The sequence below is a fragment of the Anolis sagrei genome, chromosome 5 (assembly GCF_037176765.1).
Source record: "Anolis sagrei isolate rAnoSag1 chromosome 5, rAnoSag1.mat, whole genome shotgun sequence".
NCBI lineage: Eukaryota > Metazoa > Chordata > Lepidosauria > Squamata > Dactyloidae > Anolis > Anolis sagrei.
Window position 1 is genome coordinate 157,697,841 of NC_090025.1, and position 23,676 is coordinate 157,721,516.

Sequence of the window (23,676 nt, forward strand, 5' to 3'; positions counted from 1 at the left end):
TTAGATGAGCAGTTAACACAAAAGCATCAGCGCACAGGCTGGATCTATGCCGCCCTTTATCCCAGGATCTGATCCCAGAATATCTGCCTATTCCAGATTATCTGGCAATGTAGACTCATATAATCTAGTGTAAAGCAGATAAACAGCTTACTTGTCCAAACGTATATCTCTCTACATCCCTCCACGTAGCTTAAGATCATCCAGGGAGGCCCTGCTCTCAGTCCCACCAGCCTTGCAAGTATGCTTGGCGGAGAAGAGGGACAGGGCCTTCTCAGTGGTGGCCCCATGCCTGTTGAACTCGCTCCCTAGCAAGATCAGGTCTGCTTCTTTCCTTCTTTCTTTTAGGAAGAAGGTTAAATCACGACTCTGGACAGCAAGCTTGACAACATCTTGGATGTTGAACCAGACTGAAATTGGCTATATGGTTGATGGCAATGCTTTTAATGTGTTTTTAACTTAATGTTTTATTTATTGTTTTAAACTGTTGCTATTTGTGTTTATATTTGTATTATATTGAGACTTCAAATTGTGGCAGGTTTGTAAGCTGCCATGGGTCCCCCCTTGGGGGTTGAGAAGGGAGCGGATAGAAATATTGAAAATAAATAAATAAATAATCTGGGATCAGATCCTGGGATATAGGGCAGTATAGATCCAGCCACAGATGTCTCCAAGTACCCTTTTATAATTAATAATAGATTGAATCTTTATCAAAATTATTGTAGAGATTAAACATTTGATAATCTTTTTCAAGTTAACAATGTAAGAAGGGACAGAATATACAAATAACTCATACCTCATTCATTTTCCCTTTTTTGTAAGTTATTGAAATATTGCAAGCATCACTCCCCTTAATGGAAAGCACAAACCAGCCTCTTTTAGCATTTTACCCCCAGTCAAGGGACCTTCCTTTCACATTTTTATAGTTCCATGTCCTTCACAGATCATTTCAGCACAAATACACACAATACATGGACAAGCATTTGTTAAACTGTTGCATAGGGTATATCTGACATTTTGTTAGGGTGAGAAAGGTAGAAAAAGAGCCTATCTTGTTCAATCAATTTGATTTGACCGCTAAAATCAAATGGGCATTCCAGCCAATATACTTTTGCAATCACAATATAGATGCAAGAAAGGGGGGATAAAACTTGCCATTGGTCTAACATAAATGGGGAGAAGCACCTATCAAGTCTTTACATATTGTTTATGTGCTGCATGAATGTCACCTCTGTGCATCATCAGTAACACCAGTATCCGCTGTATGTGTACTGCATGCATAGTTATGCCAATCTCCCAATGCCAAGCACTATCTGCCTCTGTATGAATGTTTTAATGCTCCTTTTTTGTAAGCATATCCCATTTATCCAAAAATTCAGTTGTTGATGCTTCAAGCATAGCACTGACTTTATTTATATTTTCATTTGCATTCCAAAAAGTTGGCATCATTTTGAGGGCCATTTGAAAGACAAATGCCTCTTGATCACGTTTTTCCATGCATGATATAAGTGGAAGAAAGAAGAGTAATCAGAATGAAAGTATTTTCACAGTTTCCCTAATACCCAAGATTGTTGTGGGTTCTGTGATAGTTCTGTCTGTTAATCTCTCTCTTTAGTTTCTTCCTCCACCTCTTACAGGCTTCTATCTTCAATCTCCTTTCCTTCCTTGCTAGTTCATACTGTAACTGACGATGGGTTTTCTTCTCGACTGGCTTCATTTTTGCTGTTCTTCCAGGAGAAAAATCTATTACCTGCACCGCCGATACAAGTTCCTGAACAGGTTAGTGATTTCCTTCCGTGTTAACATATTAATGCAAAAAGTAAGGCATTCATCTGTGAATTATTATTTATGTAAATACAGTGATTACTGTCCAGTGAACTACTGTTACCTTGATATGTACTTCTCAGCCAAGTTAGGTAAAGGTTTTCTCTTGGCATTAAATCCAATCGTGTCCGACTTTGAGGGTTGGTGCTCTTCTCCATTTCTAAACCGAAGAGCTGGAGTTGTCCGTAAACACCTCTAAGGTCATGTGGCCAGCATGACTGCATGGAGCGCTGTTACCTTCCCGCCAGAGCAGTACCTATTGATCTACTCACATTTACATGTTTTTGAACTGCTAGGTTGACAGAAGCTGGGGCTAACAGTGGGAGCTCATGCCGCTCCCCGGATTTGAACTTGTGACCTTTTGGTCAGCAAGTTCGACAGTTCAGCACTTTAACCCACTGTGCTATCTAGTATAAAAGCTGCTATTAGAAAAAAATGTAAAGGGAAAGGTTTCCACTGACATTAAGTCTAGTCGAGTCTGGCGCTGCGAGGTAGTGCTCATCCCCATTTCTAAGCCAAAGAGCTGGCATTGTCCATAGATGCCTCCAAGGTCATGTGGCCGGTATGATTACATGGAGCACCATTACCTTTCCATTGAAGTGGTATCTATTGATCTACTCACATTTGCATGTTTTTGAACTACTAGGTTGGCAGAAGCTGAGTCTAATAACAGGAGCTCCCCCGTCCTGTGCATTTGAACCGCCAAGCTTCCAGTCAGCAAGTTCTGCAGCTTAGCGGTTTAACCTGCTGTGCCACTGCAGCCCCCAATTTAGAAGAAATACAAATGAGAAGAAATACATATCCAAATATCTCTTGTTTTCATGGAATTAAGGGATTCCTACACGTTAGTAATCTAGCATGCAATACAATAAGTAAAGGTTAATATCTGGTGACTTTGTTAGTTAGTAAAAGATGGATTGACGTAATGAAGTAAGACATTATTTTTTGGACATTTTACTCATAAGCTCCAGACTATCTATTCTGTAAATATTTGCTTATGTCAAACAAACATTGCCAGCTCTAGTAGTGGGTGGCACTGGCAAAAAAACTCTCTGAGACAACAGCTGTGTCCCCATAACTGACACATGTTCATACTGCTCCGAAAGAGGCTCAGTAAACCTTTTTTAAAGTATCTTTTAGCATCTAATACATAAGTAATGGGGCAATGGGATCCGGTACAATTCTCAATGTTGTTCAGCTTTAACTGAAAAGCAGGATCTGAAACTGTGAATGTGAATCAACACTACTGGTATGGGACTGTGCATAACATCCTTCCAGATGTTGGAGAAATTTTACATTACAGCTCCTTGAGAACACAGTAGTTTTCAAACGTTGCTTTCCCAAGCACAGCCTCTTGATTTCCTATTGTTTCTTGAGCCACACATCTTTTGCCCTACAAGGGGAAAAGCAAGCTTTTATAGTGGACGTAATGATCAGTCTTGTAGTCTCCAATAAACATTCCTTTTAATAAAAATGGGAGACTCTTCACATATCTCTTGTGTATTTGGCCTGAAAATACATCTGGCTCTCTATCAAGTCTCAAGAAACCTCTGTGTGGATAAACTTCTTTGAAATTTCCGTTCTGCTTTGCTGGCAGACTCTCCTGTGTGTGTGCATGCATGCACACGCCTGTCAACGCATGTGTTGACCTATTGAATGGATACTATTAAATCTTATCACTGTGACTGCTTTCAGCTCTCAAGCTGTATGGTTTTTTGTTTTCTTTGAGAATTCATGCCTTTTACAGCATGTCAACACAATGCAGTGGAGCCAAACTGACAGGCCATCTTTTTGAAATTGCACCTTCTGTGACATACAAGTGGGTGGCAAGTAGACATAAAGTTATTACATTTTCTAAAGTTCTGTTTCCAGACCTTTTTGTCCTTGAATCTGAAATAGCCATATCTAACTCTCCACTATGTAGTTTGTCAATTAAAATGAGAATGTAAGTGAAACTAGCGAAAAGCTTCAGGAAATGAGATCTCTATGGGTTTATTTTAGCTGTCCTGAGTTTTGTAGTAGAGTAGTCACTTGCACATTGTAAGAAAGCAATTGCTATATATCACAGAGGGAGCTGCGGTGGTACAATTGGTTAAACCGCTAAGCTGCAGAATTTGCTGAACAAAAGGTTAGCAGTTCAAATCCGCAGGACAGGCTGAGCTCCCATTGTTAGCCCCAGCTTCTGCCACCCTAGCAGGTCAAAAACATGCAAATGTGAGTAGATCAATAAGTACTGCTTCAGTGGGAAGGTAACGGCACTCCATGCTTTTTGCTAGCCACATGACCGAGGAGGCATCTATGGACAATGCCTGCTCTTTGGCTTAGAAATGGAGATGAGCACTCCCCCAGAGTCAGACTCAACTATTCTTAATGTCAAAGGGAAACCTTTACTTTTTTATATACACCACAAATAAAGGACTGTCCTTCAAACAGATGACTATCCTCCATAAACAGAACATGTGCAAGATCACAGAAATGGAATTGGTAATGCATTGGGTTGAACATGCAACTGGTGCAATGTTACAATTCAACACAAGGATTGCATCCTCTCCAACATTTCACAATTGAAAACTGAGACACATATTATAATTATAAATATTTATAATATTATAATGTAATGCAATATAATACTACTAATAATAATATGATGTTGTAATTATATATTTATAGTACATGTTATATTACTAACAATATTACAATATAATGGTATAGTACAATATAGTAATATTTAATACTGATATTGTACTATGTTAATAATATAATATATTGTATGTATATATAACTTGTAAGCTGCTCTGAGTCCCCTTCAGGGTAAGAAGGTTGGCATATAAATGTCATAAATAAATAAATGTGACCAAGCAATATTGGAGTGAGGTCAAAAGTTATTAAGGACGAAGAACACACAAACTGAGAGAAGATGCAGCAGTTTTCTTTTGTGTATTGTCGAAGGCTTTCATGGCCGGAATCACTGGGTTGTTGTGTGTTTTCCGGCGTGTATGGCTATGTACCAAAAGCAGACTATCCCACTTTTCTCCTCTCTTTGGTAGCATATTAACTATTTTTGCACTTTGAATTCCGTTTGCAGTAATTGAAGTAAGCTGTGGACAAAAGAAAAACGAGAAAAGAGAGGAACTGGGATATTTTAAAATCAGTTAAAAAGGTGGGATGACAAGATTAATAGGGACTATCCCTGTTAAATCAGGACAGTTGGAGGGCATGGGGCTTGGCAGCACAATCACTGCATAACACACACGTGGAAATCTATGCTTTACAACTGTGATGTAGTATCATGGCCATGACAATTCTACGTTATATTGAATGTTTCTATTCTATCAGGAAATAAACTAGAGGAAATACTGTTTCTGTATTATTAGCAATGAGTCCATTAATTACTGTTCTTTTTTGTTTTGTTTTGTTTTCATTTTTTAAATTGTTTCAACATTACAGCATCTTGCTTACACTTCGTTTCCATTGGTGCTCATACACTGCATTTCCATGTAACGTTACTGCACATAACAACCTTCTCTTTTTATACAACCTTCTCTTTAAAAAGGGGGGGAAAAGGAGGGGAAAATAGATGACTTCCGGTCTATCCCAATCTAGTCACAAAGAAAGCTAGTATCATACACTTCACCCTCCAGATGTTTTGGCCTTCAACCCAGGAATCCTAACAGCTGGTAAACTGTCTGGCATTTCTGGGAGTTGTAGGCCAAAGCACCTGGGGACCTACAGGTTGAGAACCACTGCTCTAGACCTTCCTATACTCACTCTTTTCTCATATTACAACAAAAACCTTTAATTTATTCTTCAATACTCAGAACTGGCAAGCTCTTCTCATCTTCATGCAAAAAGTGAATAAAAGGTTTTCAGTCTTTAACATTTTTTTTCAATGTCCCTTCTTTTAGTAGGCATGTTAATTTGTCCATTTCAGCCAGGTCCATCATTTTTATTATCCATTCCTCCGTTGTTGGTATTGTTGTACTCCCCCATTTCTGTGGATATAGCATTCTGTCTGCTTTGGTCATATATTGCCATAGTCTCTCCTGGTTATTTTTGTCAGTCAGACCAAGTACAAAAGTCTCCGGTTTTAGCTAGATGCTTTCCCCTAAAATTTTCTGTATCACTGTGTGTATTTGAATCCAGTATTTTTGGCATGTTTGCATGTCCACTACATATGATAAAATGAACCACTTGTTTACATTTTCAGCAAATATTGGAGCTCTTTTTATATATCTTAGAGAGCTTTTCAGGAGTCATGTACATCATTTTATAGAAATCCTCTTTTAAGTTATAGCGTTCCATGAATTGTAACCCTTTATTCCACATTGTCTCCCATTGTTCCAACATTATATTGTGTCCCACATATTGTGCCCACCTTATCATGCATTCTTTGACTTGCTTATCTGCCATTTCCCATTTCAATAACATTTTATACATTTTAGCCATTTTTGTAACTCAAATTCCAATTTGCTTATTTCAAAACCAACTGACTGCTTCTCTTGTCTGAATCTCTCCATTAACTGTAAATAAGAAAACCACTGGAAGCCAAAATCCTCTGCAATTAATTGTCTTCGTGTTTTGATTCTATAGTTTCTGTGTACATTTTCTAAGAGATCTTGATATGTTAACCATTTCTTCTTACCTTGCATCTCTTTTCTATAAAACACGTCTTGCACAAGATACCCACCCTGGTATCTTCGGGCATAAGATTGATTTATATATTTCCCATATTGATAATAAAACACATCTAACATGGTTTTTGAAATCCACATTCACTTTCACTTAATCATACCACATATATCCATGCCAACCATATCTCAGATCATGTCCCTCCAGTGTTAACATCCTGATATTAATCAACATTTTTTATCCAAACTAAACAGTAAACAGTGAAGTAGAGTTTCAAATTAGGTGTGACTAATCCACCCCTTTCTTTTGCATTTTGTAGCACCTTAAATTTAATTCTTGGCTTCTTTCCTTGCCATATAAATTTAGATATATCTTTTTGCCATTTCTTAAATAGTTTATCTGTTACGATCACAGGTATTGTTTGAAAAAGGAACAAAAATCTTGGCAACACATTAATTTTTATCACAGAGAGCCTGCCCAAAATCAACACTTGTAATTTATCCCATCTTAAGTCTTTTTAAATATATGTCCATAAGGTTTCATAATTATTTTGGAACAGTAGACAGTTTCTATTTGCCAGAGTAATGCCTAGGTACATTAAGTACTGTTCTTGATTTAATATACAAATCATTTAAATCAATATACCATCAATTAAGTCAGCTTCAAACCTTTGGGAAAGTTAGTGCACATTGGGAAGAAAGGTTCTCTTTCTCCCAGTTACCCATGTCTATGAAAGAAACCCCACCCAGAAGCTTCTGTCTTTTCAACCTCCAGCCCAGGAGACAAGAGGAATGCATTATTCCCATCTCCTCTCTTCTCAAAATATTTGGCAAAGCACCAGGTAGCCATGCTGTCTTGAGAAGAAAACCCAAAGGAACTTCCTCTGCAACCTGTAGCAATTTAAACAAGGTGATGATCCAGTTTAGAAATCCTGTGATCAAATTGATTTGGTTGTACTTTATGGAAGGCTGTGGCAAAATGGCAATCTGTATATTGTCATTAATTTCCAGAACATCTCTCTGTTTTGTTCATTATTGTATTCTTGTTATGTTGGAAATATCTGTTTCAGACTGATATCATTATTGATGACTTTAATTATCCTTTTTATCTTGCCTTTCATATGCTGCAGAATCGAGAAACAATTAAGCAGGTTTCGAGGATGGTTACCTAGAAAGCCGATGAGGCTGGACAAGGAAAGGATGCCAGACCTGGAGGAGAACGACTGCTACACGGCTCCATTCAGCCAGCAAAGGATTCATCAGTGAGTGTTCTTGTATTGAGAGAAATAAATTCTACTTTCAGTTTATATCAGAGGATATAGAAGAAGTTATATAGCCTACTATTATGGCTGCAGCCTTACCGCACTGTTTGAATTTCTGCTCAGAATTTTCATTTTGATATGGAGAGAGATTTCACTAAATCAAAAATAGTGTTTCCTGAATTCAGTCTGTGTTGTTGTTGCTATGTGCCTTCCAGGTTGTTTCCAACTTATTAGATTCAAAGTTGACTCAGTCATAGGGATTTCTCGGCATAGGATTTTCTCAGATGGGGTTAGCCATTTCCGTCCTCTGAGGCTGAGGGAGTATGACTTGTTAACATCACCCAGTGGACTTAAATGGCTGTGTCTCCCAGAATCCTAACACAACACTCAAACCACTACACCAGACTGTTTTTCACAGTGTATATACTTAACAGGGGGAAAAACACATTGATACTTATTGTCTTTTGTTTATTTAATTCCAGTTTAACAATATAGTCATATCTTTACAGAAGCATAACTATAAAATAATATGAAAGCACTAGATACTAACTAATCAAACAAGCAAATGAAGAACAGGATGTCAATGTTTAACTCAGCAATACAGCTAATAGAATGTTTGAGCACATATAGCACAATCCAAAACTATATTTTTTATTGTTTTGCAGATATATCTTTTAAGAAATATGGCAAACCTTTACACTTGCATAATGAATAATACAAATGACCCTGAGACTTAAAAATTTGAGTAAGAACCTCATCCCTTAGGCTTATTAATTCCTTTGGCCTGCCTGAGATCAGGATGCCTTATTTATTTATTGTGTCAGAAGCATACAGTTAAAATGTATTTGAAAAACCACAAACAAAGTTAAAAACTTGACATTATACTAAATATCCTTTGATCAGAAGCTGGCCACTTCGAGTGCCTCCATTGTGTATGTGGCGGGGCTCAAGCTGCATCACAGTAAATGGTCTGTGATTTGCTCTTCTACATACTCACATATCGTGAACTCCACTTTATAGCCCCAATTGTTAAGGTTGGCTCTGCATCTCGTGGTACCAGACTGCAGTCTGTTCAGCACCTTCCAAGTTGCCCAGTGTACTCAAGGAGAAATCTCTCATCTGGTATCAGCCACTGATTGAGGTTCCAGGTTTTAGCCTGCCACTTTTGGACTCCCGCTTGCTAAGGTGTTCCTGCGAGTATCTCTGTAGATCTTAGGAAGCTATTTCTTGATTTAAAGCATTGGTTTGCTGTCTGATATCAGAACAGAGGATGGGCTGGAGATGTCAAAGATTTGATTACTGGTTGCCACTTTCCAACGGATGTCAGGTGATACGATACTCGCTAAACGGTATCATTTTTCCAATGATATGGGGCGTAGATATCCTGGCATGCCTCATTAAGAGCCACATCCACTGTTTTAACATGCTGAGATATATTCCACACTGGACATGCATATTAAGCTTCAGAGTAGCAAAGCACATGGGCAGATGTCTTCACGGTATTTGGTTGTGTAATCCTCAGTTGTGCCAGTCAGCTTTAGTATGATACAATTCCTATGACATAGTCAGGCAGTGTTTCTTGTAAGTCAGAACATGGTCCAGGACAATTCCCGAGAATTTTGGTGTCCTGCAATGATGCCTTATCTCTTACTGCCTTCCATGAATGTTACAGGAAATGAATAAGTGTCAAAGGAGGGCAAAACAATAATGCTTGAAATGCTACTTTTGTGCATCTATTGAACTTCCAGTAAATCAGAGTTACTGTATACACTGTTATTTTGTAACATTAAGTTTAAACCCAAGTTGATATTTGCTTTCTGGAATTTTCCAACCTCATTATATCAAGGAAATACATTTTGTGAGCAGATGATCTGAGGGAAACAATTGGAGAAACAAGTCCCACCTATTAGGAAACACATTTTATGTCTGAGGCTAATTTTGTTCTACTGATACTGTACATTCCTGCTACTTTTCTTAGCTTTGAAAATTGCTTTCACATGAAATGACTTCCAAGTAACCCTGCTGAGCATAAATGTTGTATTGTGATTTGCTGATTTGTCTTTTCTTGTCTTGCACAGCTGTTATGTCAGAAATGTCAATGACATTTTTTTTGCATTGCCAGGAACAATAACTGTCTTCCTTGCTTGTGCTATTTTTTTACAAATAGCTTCATCATCCACAACAAAGACACATTCTTCAACAATGCTACAAGAAGTAGAATTGTCCATCATATTTTACAGAGAGTGAAATATGAAGAAGGAAAAAATAAAATTGGTAAGTGTGGGAAATCGACAGATTGTTCTTCATATTGGCATTTCCTAGTATTTAGGCTTATAGTCTTAACAGGGACTGTGACACCCATATTATTTTCTTATGAGCTATACTCTAACCTCTACTCAACACTACACTTTAAATATCAACTTATAGCAAAAAGCTTTGGGAAATGTATGTGGCTGCTTCATCTTTATCTTAAAGAAATTTTTAAGAATTTTCTGTTTCCCTTCCAACATGTAACCTTATTATATTGCAAAAATCTTAGTCCCACCTTTGGTATATTGAATATTTTTGTTTCTAGGTCTGAATCGATTGCTTACAAATGGCTCCTATGAAGCTGCATTTCCTCTTCATGAGGTATTTTTCCATTTTGATTTTTCCTCATTCAGAGACAAAGAGAAAGAGTAAAGTTTACAGGGACACTTATTTTCTCTTCTTCCTCTGTCCCTTACTATGATATTAAAAGATAGAGAGAGGGCGATGTAAGGAGGTGCAAGAGAGAGAGAGAGACCGAACAGTGGGTTGCTGTGAGTTTTCCAGGCAGTATGGCCATGTTCCAGAAGCATTCTCTCCTGACATTTCACCCACATCTATGGTAGGCATCCTCAGAGGTTGAGGGATCTATTGGAAACTAGGCAAGTGAGGTTTATATATCTGTGGAATGTCCAGGGTGGGAGAAAGAACTCTTGCCTGCTAGAGGCAAGTGTGAATGTTGCAAATGGCCACCTTGATTGACATTTAATGGCCTTGCAACTTCAACGCCTGACTGGTCATTGCCTGGGGGGGATCCTTCATTGGGAAGTGTTAGCTGGCCCTGATTGATTCTTGCCTGGAATACCCCTGCTTTTTGAGTTCTTCAAACTGAACCACCTAAACTGGGGTCAACAGGCCAATGGATACTCCACCACCAACATCAGAAGAGCTGCAAGACCAAGAACAAGCCACAAGAGTAAAGACAAAGATCCACCCAGTGGAAAAGTGTTCTTGCCATACATCAAGGGAACCACTGACCACATAGAGAAGCTGATGAAGAAACACAACCTACAAACTATCTACAGACCCACTAAGAAAATCCAACAAATGCTACGTTCGGCAAAGGACAAGAGGGATCCTTTCACCATACGGGGTTTACTGTGAAGGGGGTGAATAGAGTTTATTAGGAAATTATTAGTGCCTATTGGGAAAATGCTGAAAACTGTAAAAGCCTAAGGAAGAGTCTTGTCCTTTGCCATAGAAAAGGGGCAAGGGCAAGAAGAGAGACAGAGTTTTGGGAGAGAACAGGAAAGAACAGGATGCAGAGCTGAAGGACAAGGGACAGGATGACATCCAAGGATCTGCAGTCATAACATGGATGCAGGAGACTCTTAAGTGGGTGAAAGGGCTCTGTCCTTGTAGAGTTGAGAGGAAGGAGGTGAAAGAACATGTTTTTGAAAGGAAGTTTGGAAGAGGGGTGGATCTGTTCATGATCTGTTTATGACACGGCAGAAAAAGGGTATAAGAATGATATTGGAAAGATCAAATGGGACAGGCAGCCTTTTGAGAGACATCTGATTGTCTTGCTGTTTCTGTCCAGTGCGGCCGCACTTGAAATAAAAAGATTTTTTGCTTCAAACCTCACGGAGACTAAATGTCTTTTTTAGATTCACCACATTTGCCTATTGAAATAGTTCCCTTCAACTGTATACCTTGCAGCTGTGGAAAAGTCTACATAGGGACAAATAAATGTAGCACCCAAACACGAATCAAGGAACATGAAAGGCACTGCAAACTAATTCAACCAGAGAAGTCAGCCATAGCAGAGCTCATGATAAACCAACCTGGGTGCAGCATATTATTTGAGAACACAGAAATGCTGGACCACTCTCACAACCACCATGTCAGTCTACACAGAGAAGCCATTAAAATTCACAAGCAGGTGGACAATTTCAACAGAAAGGAAGAAACCATGAAAATGAACAAAATCTCGCTACCACTATTAAAAAATTCTAAAATCAGGACAGTAAAGAAAAAGCAACACTCAAAAAGCAGTGGAATTCCAGATAAGAATCAATCAGAGCCAGCTAACACCTTCCAACAAAGGATTCCCCCAGACAACAACCAGCCAAGCTTTGAAGCTGTGAGGCCATTAAATGCTAACCAAGGAGGCCAATTGCAACATTCACACTTGCTTCAAACAGCCAAGAATTCTTTCTCACAACCTAGACATTCCACAGATATATAAACCTCACTTGCCTAGTTTTCTGGAGACCTCACAACCTCTGGGGATGCCTGACATAGATGTGGGTGAAACATCAAGAGAGAATGCTTCTGGAACATGGCCATACAGCCTTGAAAACTCACAGCAACCCAGTAATTCTGGCCATGAAAAAGCCTTTGACAACACAGAGATCAGACATTTTTACATGATCATTCTATTGAACAACAAATACTAACAAAATTACAAGGACAACACTACTAGATTTCATAATGTAGCCCAGATTTACAAATGTGTTTTGGAAGTGTTTCTCACCTAATATTGTTGATGTCTTTAGAACATAGGGTAATACACGCCCTGCAAACATAATCTGCACTCTAGATTCTAACTTTACAGCAAGGCCCACTCCAAGGAGATGACAAGGAAATCCACGATTCCCAGTATTGTTTGTGATTAGCAATTGGAGATAATCATGGGAATCCACTTGCATCCCCTTAGCATGTAGCATGTCCTCTTATTCCCTTCAGTGTAGGGTGGATGAAAACAACACAATCATGGTTACAGCTGGAAAAAATATCCCACTAGCTATTACTTTGGTTGATGTTCCACCTCAACACCACATGGTTTTCTCCTATGTTTTTCCACGTTAACCAAGGATAGAATGAAATGTCCTCTTTCCATCATCTTGCCCTTGGAAGGGGTTTATATTTGCTCCCCTACTCCACATATGTCAACAACAGTACCTTGTAGGGGCATGCCTAGTACATTAGTACACATTTTGGCATAGTAGCACAATTATATCCTTATTTCTTCATGTATCCACAAGAAAATAAAAAACTGCACTCCGTATTAGCTAAAGCTTCAAATATTCAAGATTACTTCACATATTCCCCTATTTTTCAGTAAACCAGACCATGAGGTTAGATCCGATATATGTCAATCTCTCATAAATCTGCCTTAGTGTTTTGGTGTGTGTGTGATTGCATGTTTAAAGCAGTTATTCTGTAAGTAGATAGGCATGTGCAATTGCATGGATTGTATCCATTGAAAATTGATTGGGGTAATGGATATTTCTCCACTAATTTCTTCTTTATGTCATGTATTTTAGGGTAGTTACAGAAGCAAAAATTCCATAAGAACCCATGGGGCAGAAAACCACAGGCATTTACTCTATGCATGCTGGGCTTCATGGAGAGCGTGGTATAAGTACCAGCCTTTGGATCTTGTACGGTAAAACCTTTTTGAAAAAATCTTAAATTTATATTGTTTGGCATGTGTGAATACTTAAAATCTGTACTGGAAGAAGCAAAAAATGTTACATATGAACAACGAATATATCTACAGGGGTAGTCTGAGCCTTTTGCGGGGAGTTGGTGGTTGCTTTTCCCCAGTGAACTCATGACATATATACATTACAGTAGGTCTGCCCTACCTTTTGGAGATTGGATCCACTCATGGTACAGTAAAAAAAATGTGAATGATCACACCTCATATTTGTAAATAGCAGTGATGTGAACATGAATGCTTCAGTGTGTCATGACCATGGGATGCAATGATCTGTGGCATCAGTGGTTTCTTGCGTGTGTGTTCAGATGACAGGACAAATTGTGGGCTGTTGTGTGTTTTCTGGACTGTATGACCATGTTCCAGAAGCATTGTTTCCTGACGTTTTTCCTGCATCTATGGCAGGCATCCTCAGAGGTTGTGAGGTCTGTTGGAAACTAGAAAAATTGGTTTTATATATCTGTGGAAAGTCCATGGTGGGAGAAAGAACTCTTGTCTGTTTGAGGTAGGTGTGAATGTAGCAATTGGCCTCCTTGATTAGCATTTAATTGCCTAGCAGTTTTCAAGGTCTGGTTTCTTAAAGACAAAGACCACCCCCCTCCTCCCCAGGAAAAGTGTTCCCACAATACATCAAAGGAACCACTGACCGCATAGGGAAGCTGATGAAGAAACACAACATACAAACTATCTACAGACCCACTAAGAAAATCCAACAAATGCTACATTCAGCAAAGCACAAGAGGCATCCTCTCACCTCTGCAGGAGTCTACTCTGCACCATACAGCTGTGGACAAGTCTACATAGGGACCAGGGGCGGCTCAACCCATTACGCAAAGTAAGCATTTGCAGTACAGTTGATTTTGCCCAGGGGCACTCTTGAGGCGCTCTTGGGGGAAAATAGATCTTGACATATGCGAGTTGTAGTTACTGGGATGTATAGTTCACCTACAATCAAAGAGCATTCTGAACTCTACCAATGATGGAATTGAACCAAATATGGCACACAGAACTCCCATGACAAACAGAATATATATATCAGTGACTGGTTGTGGGCGGGGGGGGGGGGGGGGATACTGTTTGCTTATCGTTGAAAATTACCTAGTGCCGCCTCTGATAGGGACCGCCAAACACAGCATTGCCCAGACACGAATCAAAGAACACGAAAGGCACTGCAGACTAATTCCACCAGAGAAGTCAGCCATAGCAGAGCACCTGATGAACCAACCTGGACACAGAATATTATCTGAAAACAGAGAAATGCTGGATCACTCTAACAACTACTATGTCACACTACACAGAGAAGCCATTGAAATCCAAAAGCATGTGGACAATTTCAACAGAAAGGAAGAAACAATGAAAATGAACAAAACTCTAAAATCATAACAGTAAATTAAGAACAACATTCAAAAACAGGGAATTCCAGACAAGAAATAATCAGGGCCAACTAATCACCTTCCAACAAAAATTTCCCCCAGGCAGTAAGAAGCCAGACCTTGAAAACTTCTAGGTCATTAAATGCTAATCAAGGTAGCCAATTGAAACATTGACATCTACTGTACTTAAAACAGACAAGAGTTCTTTCTCTCACCCTGGACATTCCACAGATATATAAACCCAATTTTCCTAGTTGCCAACAGACCTCACAAGGTCTGAAGATGCCTGCCATAGATGCAGGTGAAATGTCAGGAGAGAATGCTTCTTGCCAGGAAAACAACCCAGTGATTCTGGCCATGAAAGCCTTCGACAATACAAAGACAAGCTGTGATTATAAAGTTTAGACTTCAAAATATAGGCAACCTTGGAGTTAGTTATGTCATTAATAATACCACATGCTATCTCAGGTGATCTATCAGAAAATAATGGTATCTCCAGCAATGTTCTTCTGCTAAGTGTTATACTTTTTCTATAGTTACAGCTAATTAGATTTCTGGCAATGGTAAATCTCGCATTGGCACCCCTGGATGGCATCTTGCCTACATAAGGACTGCAGTATGAAGTCACAGGTCTCAGTATAATATTCTTAGGTTTAAAAATAATGGCTTTCATCCGAATCCTAAAGTTTGATATGCCAGCATAGAAGTGCTGAGAACAAAGCATGCCAACCTCCCTTTCGGACTTTCATCACCAAAGGTGACATTGCATCTGCATTGCGGAAGATAAGCCACCGCCAGGAGTTAGAGTGGACAGTAGTTGAAAACATTTCTATGCTGTTAAAAGGTGTTTAAAAGTCTGCTAACAATGCAATGTAGTATTCATGGGTTGTTGTGGGTTTTCTGGGCTGTATGGTCATGTTCCAGAAGCATTCTCTCCTGACGTTTTGCCGGCATCTATGGCAGAGATACTCAGAGGTTTTGAGGTCTGTTGGAAACTAACCTCTGAGGATGCCTGCCATAGATGCAGGTGAAACATCAGAAAGAATGCTTCTGGAACATGGCCATACAGCCCAAAAAACTCACAACAACCCAGTGATTCCAGCCATGAAAGCCTTCAACAATACATAGTATTCATGCATTTTCTAACTCATGTAGCAACTGGCAGGTGATCTGTTTTCTGTGTATTTGTTTTTGTTTCTTACTAAAAAGATTTGCCAGTGTTTCCAAGGGAACGTTAGACCGTTTTTAAAAAATGCATTTCTTTTGAAGTATTGTATTGGATTTATTTTTTTAAGAAGGAACATTGAAAGGAGTTTGGTTAGTTTGCAGTATTTGTCTGGAAGCAAAGCTGATGTCATACCTGGAATACTTGGTCCACTGTAAGAGTCCCAGGCTCTATCTAAGTGTTCTACTACTTACTACAAAACCTGCCTTCGTCTTTCCTTTTAAAGTATTTCTAGTCTAGCATTTCAAACAATATAGACAGCTGTAGCTGTCAGTGTGGTGTGATAGTTTGAGTGTTGGACTGCAATTTCAGAGACAATTCCTATTTGAACCAATCTTACCAAGAAAATCACATAAGGTTGTCTCCGATGGCACAGTGAGTTAAACCGCTGAGCTGCTGAACTTACTGACCGAAAGTCACCAGTTCAAAATCTGGGGAGCAGGATGAGCCCCAGATTCTGCCAACCTTGCAGTTTAAAAAACATGCAAATGGGAGTAGATCAATAGGTACTGCTAAGAAAACTAATTGGAAACTATTTGATGAATATTTGACTGAACACGAAGATAAGTCCAATCACAGGAGGGTTGAGTCGGATGGAAACTAGAAAAGAAATAGACTATTTAAAGAAAGAAGAATAACAACATAGAATTTGAAGAGGGGAGAAGCCAGAAGTATAGGAAAATTTGCTGACAAGCAAACTATATTTGAAGGAGATTGGGGAGTCAACAACAATCCCCATTCCTTAACCTAACCCCCTTCCCACTGTTTCAATTGGCTACCTTGATTGGCATTTAATGGCCTAGCAGTTTTCAAGTCTGGCTTCTTACTGCCTGGTTGACCCTGATTATTTCTTGTCTGGAATTCCCCTGTTTTTGAATGTTGTTCTTAATTTACCTTATTGTACTTCACCTTTTCCTGATAGACATCCTCCTACTTCCCTTTTCCCTTTTATATACTCCCTTTCCCCCTTTCCCTGATCTATCCTTCCCTTCCAATCCAATGCCATATTTTATGTTGTAGAAATAGAAAGGCTTTCAATAAAAATTTATTTTAAAAAAATAGGTACCGCTCTGGTGGAAAAGTAATGGCAGTCATGCCGGTCACATGACCTTGGAGGCATCTACAGACAATGCCAGCTCTTCGGCTTAGAAATGGAGATGAGCCAGACACAATTAGACTTAATGTCAAGGGGAAACCTTTACCAGTCAGTTGGAAATCAGTGAAGGCACACAGCAAGTTATCAATTTAATTTCTCACAATGCCCTGGAATTTAAGTCAGGGAATTAAAATGACAGCTAGATCCAAAAGCCTGGACTGTTCAGAGCACCATTTGGGCTGTTGTCAAGGAAGATTGTTAGGGACTTCAGATGGTTAGGGCTTCTTTAAACCTGGAGCTAGTCCTAAATGGAAAACACATTGAAATATGACATGAGCTTACTTTCTATATCAGCTTTTAAATTCAAGCCCGTGACCTGTTGGTCTTCAGTCATGCCGGCACAAAGTTTTAACCCACCGAATCCGGAGAGAGGACAGATGAGCTCCCTCTGTCAGCTCCAGCACCCCATTTGGGGACATGAGAGAAGCCTCCCACAAGGATGGTAAAAACAACAAAACATCTGGGCGTCCCCTGGGCAACATTCTTGCAGACTGCCAATTCTCTCACTCCAGAAGCGATTTGCAGTTTCTCAAGTCGCTTCTGTCACAATAAAAAAAGCTTTAAATTTCCATTTATTTTCATTTAGTTGTAGTCTAAAGGTTCATTTACACATATTCTATAAATAGAACAAGGATCCTCCTGGATTAAATTGAATGCAGTAATGAGACAATGGTGGATATACCTACAATTTCCCAAATGCATCATAGCACACTTAGGGATAGGTGACTGAAATTTTAGGGGTTTTTCATGTTTGTGAACAGATATTGGTTTGTGACACTGATTATTCTTTAAGCTTCTACAGCACTCCATCTCTTCATTTTACATTTCTTCAGGTTTTTCTTGTGTCAGGATATTATTTCTATGTATATGAATATTGATATATATTCTTTATTTTTCCTGCTTTAATCTAAAACAGACTAAGGAGTTTAATACTATTACTGACTATATTTTACCCTGAATATTGTAATTTTCTATCACATCAACATCAATTGACATCCGTACAGTTGATCTAGATCAGGCATGGGCAAACTTGGGCCCTCCCTCCAGGTGTTTTGGACTTCAACTCCCACAATTTCTAACAGCCTCAAGCCCCTTTCTTTTCCCCCTCAACCGCTTAAGCGGAAAGGGCCTGGGGCTTTTAGGAATTGTGGGAGTTGTGTAGTTGTAACTGACCAGCAGAATTTTAGTCTATATGTTTTCAGTTCATGTTTATCTAGGAAGTAGCTGTTCCTTCTTCCCACCCTTTTGCTGAAATCATCCAGGCTGAACACTGAACACAAAAACCACAAATATTCTTCAGAGTTCATATATCTGTGACTTCCATTAGCTGCTAGGGAGAGATAATGTGTGATACCCATTAGTCGGTCTATTACATCATAGGTTTTCTTCAGAAATATCAAGGAGTGAGTGTGCCAAGGCAGCTAAACTGCCCTGTCATTTTATTGCTAGTGAAGTTTACCAGATCACACTAAAGTCATGTTTCTAGAGCACTCAGAAAGCTTGTTCAATTATGTTTTCTCTAGCAATAAAATCTGAGTATTAAATCTCTAGTGTCATCAGTTTGGCACAGTCAGGAGTAATTAATTTCAATTTAATTACACCAGCTAGCCACTACATTTGCCAGAAAAAATAATGAAACGAAGTATATAAATGGAATCACATAGTTCTCCATGTACGTGCCCTTCAAGTACTGAAGCTGGGAGATGGAGTAACAGATATGTGAAAGGTTCTGGTTGATCTCTTCTCAGCCTGTCTAGTTTACACATTACAGTAAGCACAACTCAAAAAGCATTTAGAGATGTAAGTAGAAAACCAAACATACCTTGCAGCTGGTTAACTTTATACATTTTAAGCTGCCTAATGTGTGCATGCTATTATCTGCTTCTACAAGTTATCTAAGGGCCATTCAGGCTATTCATACTTTTATGGACAGTTGCTTGCCAGTTGGCAGTAGAATCAACTTAGCAATTAAGAGACGTGCAAGATAGCCAACCCTTGTTGGTATTTTATTTAGTTCTTCCCTATTGACATCAAACCAGAAAAGATGAATCAGGTTGTTAAGAATTCTGCTGACCAGACAAGGTGATAGTTATCAAGTGATAACATTTTCAGTTTCTGAGTTTGCAAAGATGCTGTATCGTGGACACCAATGCTAGGTACACAACAGTTGTTAAATTGTATGGCCATGGTCAGGATAATATTTGTCTGCCTGTTTGATTATTTATGTATTTATTATGATATTTTTATTTTAAATTATTTTTATTAAATTGTATTTACTTATTTCAAAACATTTTACACACTACAGCTGTCTTGTTACATCATCTATTCCCTGCTCTGTGCATGCTCCCCTTCAACATCATTCATATAAAAGGTAAAGTTTTCCCCTTGACATTAAGTCTAGTAGTGTCCAACTTGGCGGGGTAGTGCTCATCTCCATTTCTAAGCCAAAGAGCCGGCATTGTCCGTAGATACTTCCAAGGTCATGTGGCCAGCATGACTGCATGGAACGCCATTAGCTTCCTGCCGAAGCGGTACTTATTGATCTTCTCACACTTGCATGTTTTCAAACTGCTAGGTTGGCAGAAGCTGGGGCTAACAGCGGGAGCTCACCCCACTCCCTGGACTCGAACTGGCGACCTTTCAGTCAGCAAGTTCAGTAGCTCAGCAGTTTAACCCACTGTACCACTGGGGGCTCCATAGCATTATTTTTACTTATTTTAATTTCATCATTCACATATAATTATTATAAAATATTTACTAATTATTTGTCCACAATCTTTCTTGGTCATTTGGTGGTTTGAATTCACCATTAGTGATTTTACACATGAAGCTAAGAAATGGCTTTCGTATTTTATTTCTCCTTTTGCTAATAGTAATGTATACGTTAACTTTTCTGATAAGGTTATAACCAGTCTCTTGTTTAGCCAATTCTTTATTGATAAATTCTCTAGTTTTTTCCAGATTCTGACTATTTTGAGTCTTGCACTAATGCTTCCTGATGAGAACTAACACTAGCCAAAACATATTTTGGTGCCTCAAAGGTTAGACCAGTTTCTAAATGTATGTCCTCACTGCGAAAGACCTTGCGGATCCAGAGTAGTTATCTACAATCACTTATAGACCCACCACCAATAATCTAGCCTTCGAAGACAATTATACTCGGCCACGAGTGATAACCTATAATATGAGACTTGTTTCTGGGTATATGTGACCTGCTGATTCCAAAAATAGCACCAGCTTTCCCCTAACTACTCTAGTTTTGGAGATACATAACACATGCCATCTGCTCACCCCCAGAAAAACATGATAACCATATCTAAGAATTGAGAGCTGATGTGGTCTATCTGATGCAATTTTCTGTATCAGCATGCCAAGTGACCCCAGGAACAGGCCTAAAAACCAAGACACCAAGAATTGTGTGTGTGTTGGACTGTGAATCCTTCCAGGACCCACTTTTATTGGTGTCAAGAGTGACTTGAGAACTGCAAGTCGCTTCTGGTGTGAGAGAATTGGCCGTCTGCAAGGATGGATAGTTTTTGATGTTTTTACCATCCTTGTGGGAGTCTTCTCTCTTGTCCCTGCATGGAATTGGAGCTGACAGAGGGAGCTCATCCATGCTCTCCCCAGGTTGGATTTGAACTGGCAAGCTTCAAGTCAACAACTCAACCTTCAAGTCATCAATCCTGCCAGCACAAGGGTTTAACCTACTGTACCACCAGGGAACCCACTGATGGAAGTGGGAAGGCAGCCCCAGACAACAATTTGTCATTCTCCCTCAAACCTCAAGGCAGTCATGTATGGACTTATATTATCAATGTTATTATGCAAATCAGTCCTGAACAATTATGTGTGGGTCAGGCTGCTATCTTATCACACTGGTAGGAAAGTTGCCAAAGCAGCCCTCAAAGCAGGGCCTCAGAAGAAGTGAAGATGATTGCACAAAGTTCATTCTAACATTATTGATCATTCTTTTAACTTTGAGTGGCTGGAGAACACTTCTGTATCACTCAATGGTAATATCCAAGGAACATTTCTGACAGGTACAGAATAATGGAGACACTGTACTATTGATCTGATTGTGTATGATACAGTCCGTAGCAAAGTCTAAATAACTTCCTCTGTCAATAGTGACACCTATTTCAGAAATAAATGATAATGGGATATGGATGGTGCCATTTAACTTCATCAATGCTTACATAGTCTATAAAACAACTGCCAGCTGTGCTCTTTTAAAGATTAAAAAGTTTAATATTAAAGGTCACTGTAAAATTACATTATTGAATGCTAAAAAAATCTTTATAAATGAAGTCATTAGATCCATCTGCTTTTGGACTTCAGGCTGGCCTCATTTTGGGTCTTAGAATCATTGAACAGGCATTGCTTTTTTGCAGGTTCAGATCTGGGTAATGATAATAGGAGAAGAGAAAGCAGATTTGTTGAATGCATTTTGGCAGTGATAGAAGAGGCAGTAACATAAAGAAAACTTAATGCATAGCTTCTACTTTGCCTCTCTGTGTTAAATTATAGACTTGGATTCAAGTAGGCCATGTAAATACTTGCTGTAAATCTCACAGGCTTTACATTTTCCTTCTCATTGGATGAGACACAGATTGCTATTCTGTGTGTGTCAGCCAAACAATTAGGACAGTAGGGTTTTTTTTCATAAAGAAAACACAAAGATCTATAGCCATTGCCAGTGTGACTTTACACTGCCAAGTCTGCTGTCCTTGTTACAAAGGGCCACATTATCATTATATATCTAGTTGTTTACCTGGAAGATTCCTGGAACCTTTTCAGTATCAAAAGAATAATAACAACTTGACTGCCTTTGGCATTTGGCGTAGCATAGCAAAGGCAAACTGGAAGGAAGGCAATTACAATGAGCTAACCTTTGCCACATTTGCTGTGAAATTAGTGCACGCAAATAGCCTTGGCTGGGCCAAAGAACAACAAATTACTCATCTATTCAAAGCTAAATGTTGACCTTATTTATACAATAGTGAAATTGCTATCTTTCTGATGAAGACTATATGTGAGAAGAAAGCCTGAAAGCTTGAAGGAGAGAGATAATGTGTATTTCAATGCATTTCAGTACATTTTGCACATGAGATTTCTAGATTAAAATGTATTATTTATATTAACCATTATGAGATCCATGGAATCCCTGGTTCTCTTACAGCACAATCAGCAACAATTTTTCTTTTTGTGTCAGGAGCAACTTGAGAAATTGCAAGTTGCTTGTGGTGTGAGAGAATTGGGCGTCTGCAAGGATGTTGCCAAGGAGACACCCAGATGTTTTACCATCCTGTAGGAGGCTTCTCTCATGTCCCTGAGTAATGGATTTAATCCTTGTGCCGGCAGGACTGAAGACCATCAGGTCAGAGGGAGAGTGTGGATGAGCTCCCTCTGTCAGCTCCAGCTCCCCATGCGGGGACATGAGAGAAGCCTTCCACAAGGATGGTAAAACATCAAAGCATACAAATGTCTCCTGAGCAAAGTCCTCGCAGACGGCCAATTCTCTCACACCAGAAACAACTTGCAGTTTCTTAAGTTGTTCCTAACACAAACACACACGTACACACACAAAAATGAGAAACTGGAGCTGAGCATTGCACCACTGGGGGCTCCTAATATAAAGCAACCAAATGACTTTATATTAATCATGTGAACTCATCTTCTATTCAGAGAACTTCTCAATGATACTGCAAGGGATATTTAAAATGGAAGAAGCTGTGTAGTATTCAGTTATGTATTCAATATTGTTGGATTCCCTGCCACGATACAGAGTCTATGGTATTTTATATTCGACAAAACCTTGAATGAAATAAATGAACAATATGTAAGATTCTATGTGTATGAAGAACGAATAGTTCAGTATGCAGCAGGTCCCCTGCCATTCATTATGGCATTGGAATCCCAACTTTGTATTTGTATTTATAATTAGACAAATTGAGTATTTATTTGTAGAATGCAAATATAACATCCTTATTTTATTTCCACATAGTCAAGGAACATCCTTTTTATATTAAGACCCAATTCTATATAACATTTTAAAAATCTTTCCTTACATTGTGTTTTAACAGGCGGTATTTTGGTGAGAAAATTGGCTTGTACTTTGCCTGGTTAGGCTGGTACACAGGAATGCTCTTCCCAGCTGCCTTCATTGGACTGTTTGTCTTTTTGTATGGAGTAGCCACATTGAACCACTGCCAAGTCAGGTGAAGTAAAAATAAAACATCGGCATTGATCGACCGATCTTTCATTAACTTGTGAGAACATGATGTATATATTTTTTCTGGTTCTTGCTAAAGTCAGTGTATTAATTTATGGACTTTGATCTTGAGTGCCTTGTTTTCTTTTTGTTTGTTTTTTTTACTGTAATACATTGTGCCATGTCTTTGGGGCACACAAAACTGAAAGAAATGTTCTGTAAATTGGTAAATAGAAGAGACACTGCTA

At 38.9% G+C, this 23,676-nt stretch overlaps 1 protein-coding gene across 7 annotated transcripts in view; it reads left to right on the forward strand.

Moving 5' to 3' along the window:
- Positions 1-23,676, forward strand: part of ANO4 (anoctamin 4) — a 118,108-nt gene that overhangs the window by 57,206 nt on the left and 37,226 nt on the right. For 4 of the 7 annotated variants that reach the window (XM_067469143.1, XM_067469144.1, XM_067469145.1 and 1 more), the window contains 6 exons: positions 1,732-1,776; positions 7,580-7,711; positions 9,879-9,985; positions 10,287-10,342; positions 13,288-13,409; positions 23,301-23,435. In XM_067469143.1, coding sequence (XP_067325244.1) covers positions 1,732-1,776; positions 7,580-7,711; positions 9,879-9,985; positions 10,287-10,342; positions 13,288-13,409; positions 23,301-23,435 — 597 coding nt within the window. Of the gene's footprint in view, positions 1-1,669; positions 1,777-7,579; positions 7,712-9,878; positions 9,986-10,286; positions 10,343-13,287; positions 13,410-23,300; positions 23,436-23,676 lie in introns of all 7 variants that reach the window. The other 3 variants (XM_060777243.2, XM_060777242.2, XM_060777244.2) reach the window with 1 other exon arrangement.